The sequence below is a fragment of the Mastacembelus armatus genome, chromosome 6 (assembly GCF_900324485.2).
Source record: "Mastacembelus armatus chromosome 6, fMasArm1.2, whole genome shotgun sequence".
NCBI lineage: Eukaryota > Metazoa > Chordata > Actinopteri > Synbranchiformes > Mastacembelidae > Mastacembelus > Mastacembelus armatus.
The window spans coordinates 20,216,688-20,234,412 of NC_046638.1; the positions used below are offsets into that span (position 1 = coordinate 20,216,688).

At 41.4% G+C, this 17,725-nt stretch overlaps 2 protein-coding genes across 4 annotated transcripts; one reads left to right on the plus strand and one right to left on the minus strand.

Annotated features, from left to right (window-relative positions):
- Window positions 1-3,174: 3,174 nt before the first annotated feature.
- Window positions 3,175-15,651, plus strand: agbl2 (AGBL carboxypeptidase 2). Of its 3 annotated transcripts, none has more exons than XM_026312407.2 (22): window positions 3,175-3,609; window positions 4,454-4,583; window positions 4,774-4,947; window positions 5,112-5,219; window positions 5,643-5,790; window positions 5,903-6,158; window positions 6,821-7,219; window positions 7,399-7,541; window positions 11,292-11,451; window positions 11,725-11,851; window positions 11,960-12,060; window positions 12,204-12,316; window positions 12,557-12,635; window positions 12,796-12,891; window positions 13,335-13,415; window positions 13,510-13,608; window positions 13,780-13,876; window positions 13,987-14,130; window positions 14,220-14,250; window positions 14,350-14,573; window positions 14,686-14,824; window positions 15,033-15,651. In XM_026312407.2, the coding sequence occupies exons 2-22, from the start codon at window positions 4,472-4,474 to the stop codon at window positions 15,256-15,258; spliced, it is 3,057 nt and encodes a 1,018-aa protein (XP_026168192.1). In that variant the 5' UTR covers window positions 3,175-3,609; window positions 4,454-4,471; the 3' UTR covers window positions 15,259-15,651. The 3 variants fall into 3 exon arrangements, with proteins under 3 accessions (XP_026168192.1, XP_026168193.1, XP_026168194.1); XM_026312408.2 differs by having other exon boundaries at window positions 12,796-12,867; XM_026312409.1 differs by lacking the exon at window positions 15,033-15,651 and having other exon boundaries at window positions 14,350-14,817.
- tmem17 (transmembrane protein 17) lies at window positions 15,639-17,401 on the minus strand. The gene is made up of 5 exons (XM_026312410.2): window positions 16,946-17,401; window positions 16,667-16,770; window positions 16,325-16,438; window positions 16,098-16,241; window positions 15,639-15,933 (listed from the first exon to the last, which is right to left on the minus strand). The coding sequence occupies exons 1-5, from the start codon at window positions 17,058-17,060 to the stop codon at window positions 15,856-15,858; spliced, it is 555 nt and encodes a 184-aa protein (XP_026168195.1). The 5' UTR covers window positions 17,061-17,401; the 3' UTR covers window positions 15,639-15,855.
- Window positions 17,402-17,725: the final 324 nt, after the last annotated feature.

Consider the following 17,725-nt stretch of genomic DNA (forward strand, 5'->3'; position numbering starts at 1 on the left):
TTTAAAAAATAATTGAATAATTCATTTGAAACTTCAAATGCAGAAACACACCCATTTAAAGCCAACAGGTCACAACATTATAGTTTAATGGAGCTGAAAAAAGGGAGAAATGACACCCCAAAATTTTGCAAAAATTATGTGCGGTTATTACAACTTCCCACGGCACATCATGTGGGAAGCACTGCTGCAGATGTTGGCAGCAGGGGCCAGACCACATGTAATACAAATAACACTTACAGAAACAGGAGGCTGGGAATGTTGGCTTATACCTAGGATGCCTGAAACCTGGTCTAAAAAAACACACACAGATTCCTCAGCAGGAGAGAGCTGAAGGCTGTGCTGCTCAACAGAGAATGAAGGATGAGTGTGTAAGTGCATGAGAGAGAGTGTGGCTGACTTTTACTTAATTTTTCCTTACAATAAAAGATCAGAAGGTGAGTTGAGTGATTTTTACAAGTTTAATCTTCTTTGCTTTACCATAAGTCATATTAAAGTTGCTGTATCAATCTTGTCGATTAAAAAGAAAGAGGTGAGTTAAAGGATAACGTGTTATTCTCTAAGTACAAACATGTATTTATATTCCCACTATTTATAACATGTATTTCATGAGTGGACTACAAGCTGTTCTCTGTAGAACAACGGCAGAGCAACATACAGATCCTGTGAAAGATACTTCTTTCTTTGAGAGCCCCTCAGCTTAAACTTTTTTTGTGATTTATTCAGCAACTTTAGCCACTAACACATAAAGGTGCACATAAAGAGGAAATATCAGTGTTGATGTTAATTTCAGCACGTCACTAATGTCTTAAGAGAAAAAATTCCCTCCACAGGTATCAGATACCTTACATCCCTGCATATGTCTGTGTGGATAGTAAGTCTTCTCAGTTTCTCTGAATAGATAGAGGAAAATAATCCTATGATGAAAGCAGATCAGATATGATCAGATGTGACAATCTTTAGATTATATTCTGTACATGTGTAGAAAAACAGTTTGGCTGCACATGTTTTCTGTTCAGCCTCACATCACATGTATGCTTACACTGTTAACCCAAAAGTTGTTTCTATGCAAACAGTTTGAGTAAATGTCACTTAAAAAAATTAGTTTTATCGCATTACTTAAATAGTATGAGTATATGAGACAATCACTAGGTGTACTCATTTTTGTAAGTTTAACAAACTTAAACTATCAAGTTTTACCTACGGCCACACCCCTGTTTTCAGCACTGCAGCACTTTTCTAGGTTGTGATTGGTTCAAGACTCAAGACTAGTCTGGGCTTGCTTCTTGGTGGATTCTGAGAAAATTGCGCCTTTTTCTTATTTTCAAGAAGTAAATTGGGTCTTTTCTGCAATTTACCTTCTCCTTTGATGAACATGTTTTCTGCCTGGGAGTTATCTGCAGTAACATGCTGTTGAAAAAAATGTAATTTGCATTTTTCAGTTTTTCATGAGTTTGGACTATTGTAATCAGCAGTTGACTGCAGTTAAGAAGACGCCATTTTCTTGGTGAACTTGGTGAGTTGTTTTCTATGTTCAAGTATTACAAATTAGAAACCACTGAAATGTTTCTAGTTAGACGTGTGCATTTTAATATGTAAATTTGAGGTTAACTCCAGCATACAAACAGTAGCTCTCAACTTATGTTGTTCCACATAAGATTTGGCAACAATAGTTAAAAAAACTAACTTTTTAGAACTAACATGGACATCACTTTTGCCCTTAGAAGAGATGAGGATGTAAAGGATGAGCCTGACATTAGCCAGATGGTCTGACGCTGGCCAGCCCTTTTCACAGAAAGCCAGGTTTGTGGAAGTTTCCTTTGAATATGTGTTTTTTCTTACATACAATACATACTTGGACAACATGTTCAGAGAAGTTCATTTGTGTTATAAGTAACTTTGCCTGTATGGCTTGTTTTGCATATTTCAGGTTTACTTGGAGTTTAACAGGGTTGTTGGAAGAAACCTTAAAGAGGAATTCTTTGGTGTGCTTGATGGCTTGTGTCCAAGCTTGATGGAAATTTTCAAGATGAAGACAGGTCACATAGGACCTACTACTAGTTGGGTATTTCAAAGTGATTGTGAGAGAAAACGTCTGCAGCAAAAAAGAAGAATATACTGTAGTAACTGATGGAAAAAAACCACACAAAACATTTTGATAATTTGATAACCAGTTCTTACTGTTTTTGGTTTAAAGCTTGTGTTTGAAAACTAGTTTTCTCATAGTTCACGAAGAGCATCATTATCAACGATATTTGTTGCTTTGTTGTGTTTCAATAAAATTGAAAAAAAAAAAGTACTGTGTTGTGTGGTCATTGAATTGGAAGTTTCCTATTTCATTTATTTTAATGCAAATATAGTTTTAAGTGTATTTGACTTAAAATATTAAGTTTTCACTATTTTGCATTAAAGTTTACTCTACTTAAACAAATTAATTTTTGACTGTAGATCACTTAAACCATTTAAGTGTATATGACTTAAAAATATTACGTTCTGACTGTTTTGCATTTAAGTTGACTATACTTAAACAAATTAACTTTTTTGACTGTCGATTACTTAAACCATTTGAGGCAATCACTTGCCTCAAATGGTTTAAGTACAATCAACTTATCTGGGTTTACAGTGTAGTGGGGGAAAAGAAGCTCACGGCCCCTGTGCTGTCAGTGGTAGAAGAACTAGTGATGACTTTTCTAAAGCCTTTTTTTGCATATGTGTAATGCAGATAACACATATGGGCTCATAAAAATAATTATTATTGTGGTCCTCAGAATCACATCTTCTACATTCTGAAACGAAATATACAGATTTAGCAATTTGTCAGAGAAACGAAATTAAATATAAGAAACTGTAGCTACAGACTTTGTTTTAGGACTATGAGAAATAATAGTGTGAGCTCAAACGAGTAATTATGTTTAATACATAACAGCCTATTTATACTTTAAAGTAGTTGGAGTGAGTGCCAGTACTTTTAAATATAATGTTAGGCTATAATGTTGATAATATGTTGGCGTTTAGCTGCACGCATACATATATCTATGAACACATGCACGGCTTCCTGACGAAACTTGTGCTTTAATGGTACACATCTCCTTGGCAACCGCGTTGATACAATAGGTTGCTAAGCAACATCACGTACTTCGTTACATATTGTTCTGCTCGTAACCGCCAAGTGTGCCTTTCGGTCTTTTTTCTTATGCAACATAACATTTTATGTAGAATAATGTAATTAACGTGTAAGCGAGGTAGGTGCCTATCAGTCATTGAGGCATGCTTTTTATTAAAAATAATACTGTTAGCGTTACAGCTTTATAACTCAGTTTTAGTCACGGAAGACGCTAATGAGTTTGCTAGCACCATAAGAAAGTAATTAGTTAGCTAGCTAACGTAGTAGTATCGGGATAAACCTGTGCTTGACCTGCTGAATTCATGCTGAAATACCTTGAAGCACGTCCTATATGACGGGCATTGTACTAATGTATGAGCTAAGTTAACTACTTACGTTACCCACATCGACTAGTTGAGGACTTAACGGCAAGAAAGACTTTGCCGTTTCCATTTTAGCAGAAAGAGCCGACGGTGCCCGTGAGAGATTCTACCCTCAGCACTTCACATGTGAGTTTTATCAAACATTACCAGTTTGTCTTGTATTTAAATTCCCTATAGGAACCTTATAGGAATTTCAGACCATCTTTGTATAGACATGACCAAATTATATTAAGGTAAGATTATCATCAGCATTGTAGATCTGGACGCAGAGTTGCAGATAAAGCACTTTTATTAACCAACACAAAAGAATATAACGGAAACCGAGGTACTTCCAAAGTAAGGGGTAAGAGGGCAGGTGAGTTTCTGACACACAGATAGGGAGCCAGAAAACATGGGAAACATGGAGAGTAGCAGGAGCTGGGAGACAGGAATCCAAGAAACACAGAGAACAGGCAAACACTTGGAAACAGGAACGTAGGGAACTGAAACAAGAATTTCAGGAGATCACAGGCAAGACAACTGTTTTTATCTAAGTACAACCTGGCAACTAGGTGTAGTAGGGAGTTGTTTTATATGCCAGGTCCACCTAATGCCTAAGGAGTATCAGGTATGACTCATTGAGTTGCCCCAGGAGAACATGCACACAAATTGATGAGATTTGACTTGCCTTGTAATTTCCTACTGTATAAATAAAAGATTTTTTAAAAAGTTAAAAATGAAAGAAGCTAGTACAACCTTGATTGGTTTGTAAGTATATGACATTTTGCTTCTATTTACTTTGACATTAGCAGCAAAATGATTATACTACAAGCTATATGTGTCTAGCTTAAGGAAGAGGGCATTCCTGAAAAGCTAGTAATGCATTTAATCTTTGTATTATCCTCCAAGCCTGTGTTGATACAGGGACCAAGCCAATAAAGGTGATTATTGATTCAGATACAACACTGATTAATTACATTTTCCCAATCAGGCAGACAAAATCTCAAGCATGGCTGTCACTGCTATCAGGAATTGGTGGAATACCTACCAGCTCGACAAATCGGACACAAGTGATTCCAACACAGAGGAAGACGGGCAGGAATTAGCAAGGAGGAGGCAGTGTAAGCTATTTTCACATTTTTATGTGAATACAGTATGTAGCCTTCTGTGAGTATGATATTAAAATATGTGTGTAGCTAACAAAATGAGTTGACGTGTTGGGTAGGAGATGTTGCCAACACTAAATATATATGTGTAATCTGTTATTAGTTCTAGATTATAATATATCAAACAATTTATGTTCCTTCTCAGTATCCATTAGCCTAAGTAAGACACTGCGGACCAGGCAGCTGCTCCTAGACTTTGATGGTGGCAGGCCTATTTTGACTCTCAGAGCACCGCTTGACCTGGTTAACTTCCCACCTATCTCCTGCCCCCGTTGGCCCATAGAGTGTGAGGTCATCAGTGACATTATCCATCATATAGGTAATTAAAATTTTAAATTTTATTTTATTTAAAATGTCATGTTACTAGGTAATGTTATTTATATGTCCTAAGACTTAGTGATAATCAGCCTAAGAATACACAAATTTATAAGGATGTGCTTCTGGTAAAAACTATTGAATCTTAAGTAAAAATGTGTGCTATAGAGTGGAATCCCCCAGAGCCAGAGCCTTTTTATCAGCCCACTGGACATGAGCAGACACAAATGCCAGCTGGAGAGGAGCAAGGCAAAGTGGTATACTGCATTGACCATGGTAATGTTGGACACCAAGGTGTTTTTTTTTTTTTTTCTTTTTTTTTCTTTTTTCATTTTAAGGCCACCTTCCAGCATAAATGTTTCAGTGAATTAGTGTGGACAACCCCAGCTTAGCTCTTTAATGCTTCAGGCTGTGGATTTTATGTGGATAACAAATTTGGTAAAAAGTGCTGCACGACAATGTACAACTCTTGCATTCAGTTTGATATACAATATTATGGAAACTTCAGTCGGCCATTAGGCAACTTATGTGTATTTTCTCAGCAATATTATCGCCGATGTAAATGAGTAATCATATTTTAAATAAGCCCGATATACCCAACAGCAGGTTCCTGAAAATCATTGCAGGTTCATTTTTATTAAACTGTGATTTTACAAATTCAACATTTTATATTAACTTTTTTCTGTCCTGACTCTTAAGCCACTAAGTGCCTTTATTTCACCTGCTCTCGTGCTGGAGGATGCAGGGGGCCCATTAAGAGCGCCACTTGTGGTATTAATCAGTCAGACTTCACTCTTGAGTTTGAGTCACGCTTTGAGAGTGGGAATCTTCAGAAGGCAGTGCAAGTGTGAGTCTCTGCAGCATACTCTACTGATTATTTTAAGCTTTTCAAATATTTTCATTCCTGTGGAATTTTAGTTAAGTTACTTTCTGTCTATCTCCATTTCTTTCCCATGCAGGGGTGTTTATGACTATGAGCTCACCCTGCGCACAGACATGTACACCAGAAAGCACACACAATGGTTCTACTTCAGGGTCAGAAACATGAAAGCTGGAGTCACCTATCGCTTTACTATTGTCAACTTGATGAAGAGCAGCAGCCTGTATTCTCAGGGTATGAAACCACTCCTCTATTCTGAGAGAGCTGCCAAAGAGAAAGGTGTTGGATGGCAACGCTGTGGTGCTAATATCAGATACTATCGGAACTGCAGTCAGGTACAGTAGGTGAACATTTATAGTTTGAACATTCAAAAATGGTATCTTGACCGTACTGTAAATTATCTGCAGCAGCTGTCATTCTGAGATCACAGAATTAAATTACACTTGCAGAGGTTGTCACTGTGTTTTAAAAGATAGCATGTAGTCACCTTTCTGTCTTATCAAAAGGTTGTGTTTTGAGTGCATGGGAGGACAGGAAAACAAAGCCTCATAGGAACACCATTTAACATGCACAAAAAATCCTTCAAAAGTCCTTCAAAAACAAAAGTCCTTCTGTTAACTACAATCTGTATATTCTACAGTGCTGTAAATTAACAGACAATGAAAGAAAGAAAGAATAATGGGTATATTACTACCCCTACTTCATATAAATGGGTATTAAATTTTACTTAGGCAGACGTTCCACAAATTGAGTGATGACACAAAGTTAACAGTGCAAGCTGATTTTCATAGATATGCACCATGAACTGAATAAATATAACACGTGCTTTAAAAATGGTCTGCATTAAAAGTAGGTATTAGAACAGTAGTGAAACAATAAGATGCAGAGTCTTGCCAGAATTGCATAAGTACACCAGAACAGAATGACTTCACAATATTGAAAATACAATAATAGAAGGAGGTTCTCAAAAAACTCTCTTCTCTCTTCCTCTGTTTAGAATACCAAGGACAACAGTGACACTATAGTTCTGTTCTCATTCACCTGGACTCTCCAGTTCCCTTATGACTCAGACACCTGCTACCTAGCCCACTGCTACCCCTACACCTATTCACATCTGCAGCGCTACCTTAGGTGTATTTCTTCCAACCCTGTAGTTACATCATACTGCAAATTGCGGGTGCTGTGCCACAGCCTTGCTGGGAACGCTGTGTATATTGTGACTGTAACCTCCCAGGGGGGCAGCAGGGGGGAGGACAGGCGCAAAAAGGCTGTGGTGGTGACAGCACGAGTGCATCCTGGAGAAACCAATGGGTCCTGGATGATGGAGGGGTTTCTGGACTTCTTGCTTGGGGACTCGGAAGATGCTCAGCTACTCAGGGATACTTTTGTTTTTAAAGTGAGAGAGCTCAGGCTTACATCGGTCTCATTATGATCATTGCTTTAGTACATTTCAGTTTGTCATATTGAAACATAATTCATAGAGCAGATGTGTATAGAGTGATAATGTTGTTACAGTTTATTTTATGTTGAACACTTTCTTTTTTTTTTTTTTTAACTGAATTTGTGGTGTTGCAGGTGGTGCCAATGCTGAACCCAGATGGTGTGGTGGTGGGTAATTATCGCTGTTCTTTGGCAGGCAGGGACCTCAACAGAAATTACAAGACATTGCTCAGGGATTCCTTTCCCTGTGTGTGGCACACCCGAAATATGGTGGAAAAGTAAGACAGGTCACACGCATGGGCAAACACACAAACATTGTTTTGAGAGTTTTGTTACTTACTTATGTATAAACTTATGTTTCTTCCACTGTTTGTCAGTGAACGGCCTGTTTGTGTTGTTTGGATAGGTGAAGATTAGGGGTGGGGTCACTGCCAGATAGGTTGTGTGAAAATGTGAATATAATTAAAACCTAGCTTGTATAACTTCTAATGATGAACACAATGCATTATTTGTTTTGGATTTACACACAGACTGTACTTGGCAGAAAAGGAGTTGAACATTGAAATATGTTGACTACATATATTTTTCCTGGACCTTATCTATGCAAAAAGTCATATTTCCTTAATACCAAAGCCAACTGAATTTTAGAATATTCCTTTTTATATATGTATATATTATGTCACTGTCGCTAAGAAGAAGTGGGAGCTAAGAAGAAGTGGGACACTGAGAGGACAGAAGAGAACAGACAGGAATACAGGGAGATGCAGCGTAAGGTGAAGGTAGAGGTGGCAAAGGCCAAACAAAGGGCGTATGAGGATTTGTATGATAGGTTGGACTCTAAGGAGGGAGAGGTGGATTTGTACAGGTTGGCGAGGCAGAGAGACAGAGATGGGAAGGATGTGCAGCAGGTTAGGGTGATCAAGGACAGGGATGGAAATGTGTTGACAGGTGCCACAAGTGTGATGGAAAGATGGAAGGAATACTTTGAAGAGTTGATGAATGAGGAAAATGTCAGAGAGCACAGAGTAGGAGAGGTGACTGTTGTGGAGCAGGAAGTAGCAAAGATCAGTAAGGATGCAGCGGCCGCCTTGGGGACATCAGGTAGCTGCGGCGCGGGATACTCTGGGAGCTGCTGCGGCAGCTCGGGACACTCGGGAAGCTCGGACGGCTCTGGCTCTGGCTCTGTCTCTGGCTCTGGCTCTGGCTGCTGAGGCGGCCGGGAAGGTCCTGGCCGGCGAGGGGACTGGGCTGGAGGAGACGACAGGGCCTCAGCGCGGGCGCTTTCCACATAACGCCGAGGGACGGGAACAGGCAGGACGGCGGGCCGGAAAGGAGCGGGCTGGGCATCGACGCGTGCAGCTTGGTTGCGGCGCCGAGGGACTGGGACAGGCAGCGGCTGCTGCGGCTCAGGGGACGTGGGCAGCGGCTGCTGCGGCTCAGGGGACGTGGGCAGCGGCTGCTGCGGCTGCTCTGACTCAGGCGGTGGCTCGGACGGTCCAGGGGATTCCTGCCCCGGGGACTCCGGTGGCGCTGGTAGCTGGGCCTCAACGCGGGCGCCAACATCGTGACGCCGCGGAGCTGGAACTGGCGGGGCTGGAGCTGGCACTTGAGCCCACGCCGAGGGACGGCGCACTGAGGCTCTGGCTTCTGCCTCTTAGGACGGCGGCGACGCCGGCGTAGAAGCATCGGGGATGCCGGTCCAGGTAGTTGGGCAGAAGCGAGGAGGGACTCGGGCTGGTCAGCAGCGAGGGGAGCCGAATTCCAGGGAGCCAGGGGCTTCGCCTTTAGCTCCTGCCAGATGGCACGCGCCTCCGCCGGCGTCAGCGACTGCAGGGCCTGTGATGCGGGCAACATGATCGGCGATGTGGTGTGGAGGAGCACGGAGGTAATCCGGAGGGGTTGTGGCGGCTGGGGCGCCGGGGACCGGGAATCTGGCGGCTGGGACGCCGGGGACCGGGAATCTGGCGGACTGGCTGGGAGGTCAGGAAACTGTGGCTGGAGCTGGTTCATGCAAAACCGCCTGGCTACGGAGAAGGGGACCGACAGATTGCGTCCTGTCTCCAGCATGGTGTGAATAGCCGAAAAAAGTTACCGCATACCTTCTGCCCCTTCTCGCTCGGCGCTTCGCGGAGGGTGCCTCGCAGCACCTGTTCCTGCTGTTCGCTCCACAGGACTGGCGCCGTGTAGTCCTCGGCCGCCTTCAGGCGACCGATAAACAGCCGGAGGAGCCCTACACTCCAGCTCTCCTCGGTGTCCGCTGGGTCCGTATGTGGCCGGAACATAAAGGCATAAAGGCACCTGGAACACGACACGGAACAGAAACAGGAAGTTAACCAAAATAAAATGCAAAACAGGAAACCAGGACTCGGGGCTTAACAGGATGAAGTGAGGAAGGTGTTGAAGAGGATGAAGAGTGGAAAGGCAGTTGGTCCTGACGACATACCTGTGGAGGTATGGACGTGTTTAGGAGAGGTGGCAGTAGAGTTTTTGACTGGGCTACTTAACAAGATCTTGGAGAGTGAGAGGATGCCTGAGGAATGGAGAAGTGTACTGGTGCCCATCTTTAAGAACAAGGGAGACGTGCAGAGTTGTGGAAACTACAGAGGAATAAAGCTGATGAGTCACACAATGAAGTTATGGGAAAGAGTAGAGGAGGCTTGGCTGAGGTCAGAAGTGAGCATTTGTGAGCAGCAGTATGGTTTCATGCCAAGAAAGAGAACCACAGATGCAATATTTGCTTTGAGAATGCTGATGGAGAAGTACAGAGAAGGCCAGAAGGAGCTGCATTGTGTCTTTGTAGATTTGGAAAAAGTGTATGACAGGGTGCCGAGAGAGGAGCTATGGTTTTGTATGAGGAAGTCTGGAGTGGCAGAGAAGTATGTTCGAGTGGTGCAGGACATGTATGAGAGCTGTAAGACAGTGGTGAGGTGTGCTGTAGAGTTGACAGAGGAGTTCAAGGTGGAGGTGGGACTGCACCAAGGATCGGCTTTGAGCCCCTTCTTGTTTGCTGTGGTGATGGACAGGCTGACAGATGAGGTTAGACAGGAATCTCGGTGGACCATGATGTTTGCAGATGACATTGTCATCTGTAGTGAGAGCAGGGAGCAGGTGGAGGAAAATCTAGAGAGGTGGAGGTTTGCTCTGGAAAGGAGAGGAATGAAGCTGAGCCACAGTAAAACAGAGTACATGTGTGTAAATGAGAGGGACTCAAGTAGAACAGTGAGGTTACAGGGAGTAGAGGTGAAGAAGGTGGAGGATTTTAAGTACCTAGGGTCAACAGTCCAGAGCAACGGAGAGTGTGGAAAAGTAGTGAAGAGACATGTGCAAGTAGGTTGGAACGGGTGGAGGAAAGTGTCAGGTGTGATGTGTGACAAGAGAGTGTCAGCAAGAATGAAAGGAAAGGTGGACAAGACAGTGGTGAGACCAGCAATGTTGTCTGGTTTAGAGACAGTGGCACTGAGAAAAAGACAGGAGGCAGAGCTGGAGGTAGCAGAGCTGAAGATGTTGAGGTTCTCTCTGGGAGTGACGAGGATGGATAGGATCAGGAATGAGGACATCAGAGGGACAGCTCATGTTAGATGTTTTGGAGAAAAAGCCAGGGAAGCCAGATTGAGATGGTTTGGACATGTTCAGAGGAGGGACAGTGAATACATTGGTAAAAGGATGCTGAGGTTAGAGCTGCCAGGAAGGAGGCTTAGAGGAAGACCAAAGAGGAGGTTCTTGGATGTAGTGAAGGAGGACATGAGGTTAGTTGGTGTGGGTGAGGAGGATACAGAGGATAGGGTTAAATGGAGGCAGATGATTCGCTGTGGCGACCCCTGAAGGGAGCAGCCGAAAGGAGAAGAAGAAGAAGATTATGTCACTGTCACTATGTCATTATGTCACGTTTTCGGAGGAAAATGGATTAGCTTTTTTGAGTTCCACTTTTTCCACTCTGTATTTGCATGTGTGTTATTTTTTCTGAATTTTGAATCCACAATCTATTCTCAATACAATTTTCTGTTCATGTTACATAATGTTGACCCCAGGCTGATGGCTGAGAGGGATGTTGTTCTTTACTGTGATTTTCATGGCCACAACCGGAAAAACAATGTCTTCATGTACGGTTGCAACAGCCGAGGTGAAGCATCGCAGAAGCTTCATGAGAGAATCTTTCCACTAATGATGAGCAAGAATGCCAGTAATAAGGTAAACTAACTTTTCAAATAAATATTATGTCTGAGAAACCCCAAACCCATTTTTGCGTACCTTTTAAGAAGTACATGTTTTACATTCGTGTTTTTGGCCATTGTTGCATGTCCTTAAGCTTGCAAAGCTCTAGTGGACAACATGTGTTTAACCTTCACCAATCTGTTCTGTTCTGTTTTTTAAACCCCTCACTTTAGTCACGTCGGTGTTCTTCGTATTGATTTGTGCATACTCAACATTTCAAGTACAACATCTAAATCATTGTCTTTTCAGTTCTCTTTCAAGAGCTGTAAGTTTCAGGTACAGAAAAGCAAAGAAGGAACAGGACGAATTGCCATGTGGAGACTTGGCATCAAAAATAGCTACACTATGGAGGCCACCTTTGGAGGTTCGACTCTGGGTGAGTTTAGACTTTTCAAATCTGTGTGTGTGTGTGTGTGTGTGTGTGTGTGTGTGTGTACACTTCCAAGTGTCTTGTATGTCCCGCTATCATCTGTTTGACTGGCAGGCAACAGGAAAGGAACACATTTTACTACTAGAGACCTGAAGTCCCTGGGCTTCTACTTCTGTGATACTCTGCTAGACTACTGTGACCCTGATCGAACAAAGGTGAGCAATAAAGCAGCATGTCTGGCAAATGTACACAGCTCTGTAAACTCCCTTGAACACTAGGTCTCAGTCTTTGTAGAGGAAAAAAGTTTATAACCTGAATATGAAGTTGCTTTTAACTCTATTATGTTTTTATTTTGTAGTTCACCTACTGTCTAACAGAGCTGGCGGTGTTGCTGACAAAAGCAGTGAGAGAAAGGCTGGGTAAAGATTTGGGCTCTGATAGTAACATCTCTGTCTCTGACCTGGAAACCAGGTGATAAAGTTTTTTGCCCATGAAATACCTATGCAAAATAGACTTCAGTAATATTATATTATATATTACCTTATATATTATATTCCATGTTCATTATATAGAGCTGTGTGGGGAGTCAAACTGGAATGCTCAGTTGGCACATATTTGTGCAGACTAAAATCAGTGAGATGGAAGAATGTGATTTGGAATGGTAGTCTTTCATTCAGTTTGACTGTGCACATTTCTTGTTTGCTTTCACAGCACCAGTGGTTCTGATAGTTCAGATTCAGATGGACTCCCAGTTCATTTACTGAACCAACCACAAACTCTCCATCCAGAGGTATAATCACATAAACCCCATGGAATTTGTGCTTTATTTTCTTTTTTACAGGATAGTATCATGTTTGACCCTTATGATTCTCAAGCATCTGTGTGAAATCAGTTTGGATTCATGTCTTCGCTGGTTTCACTTTACCACCTGCCCCTGCTTTTCTCCACAGCAAACTCTAACAAAGAAGAAAAAGAAATCCCTGAGGAGTTGTAAAGAGAGGAACAGGCTGCGATCAGAGAACGTAAAGAACAGCATACAGCCAGAGGTCCTGCAAGCCAACATCAAAAATAAACTGAAAGACTAATAGCCCACAATTAGTTCACATCATTTTGTTAATGTATCACTGATTTACATTGATTTATGCACTGGGGTGATCATGCTTTTGCTGTTATTGCTCCTCAAAAGTGGAACTCCCTATTGCTTAACAATGCTACTGATTTTCCCGCTTTCAGAACTGAATTAAAGACTTACCTTTCTACCTATGCTTTTGGCCTGTCATAGCATTTCCTTTTTTAGTTCTTCTCTCCCGTAGTTTTATTTTGTGCTGGGCCACCATTGTATTTCTAAGTTTTTAATATTTGCTCTTTTTATCCCTTTTTTTTTTAACTGCATTTTATCTCTGTAAATTGCTTTGCATCAAGTGGAAGCTGATTTTAAAGATTATATAAAAAAATGTTGCATTACAAGATTTGCAAATGGTCTTTGCAGGAATCCAACCTAGCCCATGAGGACATAGTCAAAGAATGTATCCCAGAGAGGCCTGTTGGAAGACACAGGAGAAAATGGCAGGTAGGTGTATGAGAGTGTGAATAAGGTTAGGAGAATCAGCCATACAAAGAAAGGCTTTCCTTAACTTTTCTTATTAAATTCTTTCTTTGTGAAGGTAAATGGGCTGATAAAAAAAGCTGTGATCCCTTCTCCCACCACTCACTCTGGGGAAGTCAGTCAGGTGACTCTGTGGCAGGGCAGTGAGCCAGTCAAGGTATGGGTGACTCATGATGGATTGGATTTGCTCACAAAACCTTATTCTCGCCAACTGTTGTGATTATTGGTATATTATCAGTTAGTCTTAAAATACATTTATTAAAATACTTTTTTGGTACTTAAACTAACACATTTTGGATTTTCCCCTGGAATATTTTCTGTGTTGAAGGACAATTGTCTGGAAAACATGAGGACTTCACACCTGCATCACAGAGCAAAAGCATGTCAACATCACAGCATAGACACAGCTGTGTCACCTCACACAGGTAATGTTTATTTTGGAAAATCAAATTGTCCTTACAGCCTCAGTGTCTAATTTACCACTGCCATCAATGTGCTGCTATATTAACAACATGTGTTTGGCTTGCTTTTACAGACCCAGGGATGGATACAGGACAGTGGAGATGCTCTTCTCAGCTGCTGCACCTAAGCGCTATCCTTCCAGCTTCACACAATTTCATACATCCCTATCAACATCACTGCCCCCGACAAGCCTTGATCCCCTATAAAGTCTACAGAGGTTTGTCAGTAACTGAATATAACTTAAAGCAATACCAGCTTGACTCAAATTCTGGTTTTATTGTAGTAAATCTTGTCTCCCTCTTTCAGGCCGGCCACCTTCTCTTGCAGTCCCCCGAAGGTAAACGTCTTAGTAAAATGTGTATTCTTAACAAACAGCAGGTAACTAAATGGTGAGTTACATTCAGGCTCACTGAGTGTTTTGTCTCTTCCTCGGCAGGTTTCCCTCAACCTTGTGCATCAAGCTGGATTCAGACATTGTTAAAACAAAGCGAGTTGTGCCAGGTTTCACCCCTGACAAGTTCAATAGTCGAAATATTTTTAGAGAAAGAAATTTTTCACACATCTTAGAAAATGACTTTATCCCTGAGGACTCCTCCACCTCACACATAGACATAACCAAGACCAAACAGCGGAATGAGGGACAGAAAGGTTCCACAGAAGGTTCTATATGCACGCATTGACAATGAAAATATTTAGTTGCATGAGAAACGTGTTATTGTACAAACAAAAAATATGTTTAATGTATTACTTTTTTCTTACTCTCATCATTCAGCAAGGTCACTCTTTAGATGTATACCGTTTGGAGAGCGGAACCAGAGAGATGTCACCGCTGACATCCCCTTGAGAGACTCTAAGTCACACAATAGTTTGTTTGTGCCTGTGCTGAGGGGCACATACCTAACAGAAAAAAGGTTAATTCACTTTTAATCCTGTTGAGCACTTTTCGTGTCTGTCAGTCTCTTACAATATTGGGTTGCCATTGCAGCACAAAGACAGACATAACTTCTGATATTAAACATTTATTTTGTACAGGAGTGGGACAAGGATGAAGCATTTTTTTCTAGATGTTATGATCTTTAAAAAGTCTTCTGTGCTTCTTGTCCGTTTCAATATCCTCAGACTATACAAGGAGACTTTGGGGAACAAAAAGAAAGTGGGTGTTTTACCCCCTGTGTCAAAGTCTTCAGGCCTCATGAAGATGGAACTTCCACATCCAAAGAATAACATGCTCCAGAGCGTTGAGGCTGAGGACGTCAGGCATTATCAGTATGGAAGACAAAGCCCAAAAAGTAACTCTCCACAAGAGGCACTGATCACAAGACTATCACAGTCTGCCTCACTCTAGAGTACTATATTTACAATTTGGAAAGTAGACTGATTGTTTTCTAGCCAGTGATGTGAACCTTTACTGTTGTTTGAAGAGGAACGTGATTAGAACTTCAACAGATGTGTTAACTGGGGTGAAATTAGCCTGTTGCCTTATTCACATGTGTTAGTGTGAAAGTGTCAAGCTTGTATTGTATGGATAGTAGAGTAATTCTTTACCCTTGAATATGTGATACAATTAGACTTTTTTTCCATGTTAATTACAATGCTAATCTGTTTCCACATTATATATAAAGGGACAAGATTTACTGCTGACAAACCTTTAGACTTGGGTATATTGACAGAAAGTCATTGATGCATTATATTAGCTGTCTAATCAATGATATTCAGGCTGCCTGCTATGCATATTTTATTTATTACACCACAAAATTAACAATACAATCTCATACAATTAAATGTGAATAAAATAGAAAAAGGAATCATGTTCACACATTTTTTTTCTGTCATAGTCAGTCATGGAAGGAAATATCCCATTTACTATGCTTAACACAAAAAGTAATTTACAAGTCATATCCTGATGTGTCCAGATGTAGCAGGAAAGTCAGAGCTTTGGATTTCAGTCAAACTGTCGGAGATGAAATTGGCTTTCTGTGTGTCTGACCACATCCCGGAGTGCCACAAAACCAAAGAGAGCCTGGATAATTTGGGAAATGAAAACACTAAATAAAAACATGTAACTTAGATCTGTGACAATACTAGATAAAAGCCAGAAAACATGAATAAAGTAAGTGATATTAGGTATATTAATTGCTGAAATAATCAGAATGCAGTCAGTTGTTAAGAGGACTGTGATCATACCTGTGTGAGTATAAAAATGGAAAAAACTATATGAACACCCCTCTCCAGGGGCTGTATGAGAATGGCTTCATTGAAGAGCTGAAACAGGATTAAGGGAAATTGCAGAAGGATGCTCAGCAGCCAAAACCCAGCCAACTCTGGAACCTTTCACAAAGAAAGGTATTACATGAATTAGGATCCCTGTCACATAAAAGTAACTGCCCTTATTCTTGTGAATGATGCACTACCTTTTCTTTTAGGTTCCCAGCATAGCCAAGATAAAGTCTAATGGCCTCGATCAGAGTCATCAGGATGAGAACAGTGACAAGGATGAACTTGTAGTAGTCTGGCAAGGCAGGATACTGGAAGAAAGGACAAAAACACTGCAGTTCAATTAAATGGATTAAAAGGACCCATTCAGCAGTCCAATAGGTAGGTCGAAGTGTGATGTGTTTGTTACATTGAAGGCAAAATCTGTGTTATATGTTGTCCAGTTATTTATTTTGAGAATGTAACACTATCGTTATTTCACATTAGCCCAGCTTCCTCATAACAAAACTCTTTCCTATAGTACTTTATTTTTGCCTTACTTTGAGTTGCAGCATAACAATTTCACTGATCCACCACAGGGGGAAGAACCACATGTTAAAGTACAGAGACATCTGGAGCTGGAGACTTGACAGAACTCGCTTCTCTGAAAACAAACAAACCAAAGCAAGCTAACATACATCAGGACACACAACACAAACTCCACAGTGATTATTGCAAAACCATGTTTGAGATTAACAAAGCCATCTATCCAATCGCTAGTTACCCACGATAACGTCAATGCTAATTTGTCCCTAACGTTAGCTGCATTTTGTGTTTACCGTGTGGCAAAAACGTGTCATTCTCTCTTGTAAAAGGCTGCGTTCGACTGTGGTCAAGTATAACATTTCGTGAGAAGTCCTCTAAACGTTTTCTGATCGTCTCTGACAGCTCCATGGAGTAAAGCGCTCTCTGTTAAACACAAACATAACCAGAGCAAAAACACGCCACCTCTTCCTCACTTCAAACACCGAACGCACCCATGGTCTCCCTGGATACCAAAGAAATCTCGCGTCCCGCTCAAATCTCGCATGGAAAGTCTCGTCCTGTGTTGGACCAATGAATGTAGTCGCATCGTCTCCTCAACCGTGTCCTCGGCTGGTCCCTTAAAATGTGTAAATGTGACGGTCTCCTGTTATTTTCCCCACACCACAGCGTTAAAATACAAACTCTAACACGACATCCCGCTCGGCTATCGGTGATTTGATTAGAGGAGATTTTTCAGTCTATAGAGACAATAAGAGTCACTCCCACTGGATTTCAGAGAAAACGAAAATTAGTGATGTGATGATACAGAGTTGTAAGAGGTATCGTTTATCCTGCTCGATATGCGTGGCTGTACTGAAAAGCCCTTTGACTCCTCGATTTACACATCATTGTCTGTATGAGACAATGCCTATGATATAATAATATAGGGACACACATATGACCACTTCTCATATCTTTCTCAGATGAAGATAGGTGTATGACACATTTGAACACTCTAAAAATATGCTAGATTATGTTGTTCCCTATATGGATCCGTAATGGCCCATCCACGAGTGTCCATGCTCCAGTAATAT

Bases quoted from the DNA above. Each gene is read 5' to 3' on its own strand.
- agbl2 (XM_026312407.2), top strand. From the start codon at position 4,472: ATGGCTGTCACTGCTATCAGGAATTGGTGGAATACCTACCAGCTCGAC. The intron at 12,636-12,795 runs GTATAATCACAT...TTTTCTCCACAG, and splicing joins CACAAACTCTCCATCCAGAG to CAAACTCTAACAAAGAAGAA. The intron at 14,825-15,032 runs GTTAATTCACTT...CAATATCCTCAG, and splicing joins ACATACCTAACAGAAAAAAG to ACTATACAAGGAGACTTTGG.
- tmem17 (XM_026312410.2), bottom strand. From the start codon at position 17,060: ATGGAGCTGTCAGAGACGATCAGAAAACGTTTAGAGGACTTCTCACGA. The intron at 16,439-16,666 runs GTAAGGCAAAAA...CCTTTCTTCCAG, and splicing joins TTGTTATGCTGCAACTCAAA to TATCCTGCCTTGCCAGACTA. The intron at 15,934-16,097 runs GTATGATCACAG...CAAATTATCCAG, and splicing joins CCATTTTTATACTCACACAG to GCTCTCTTTGGTTTTGTGGC.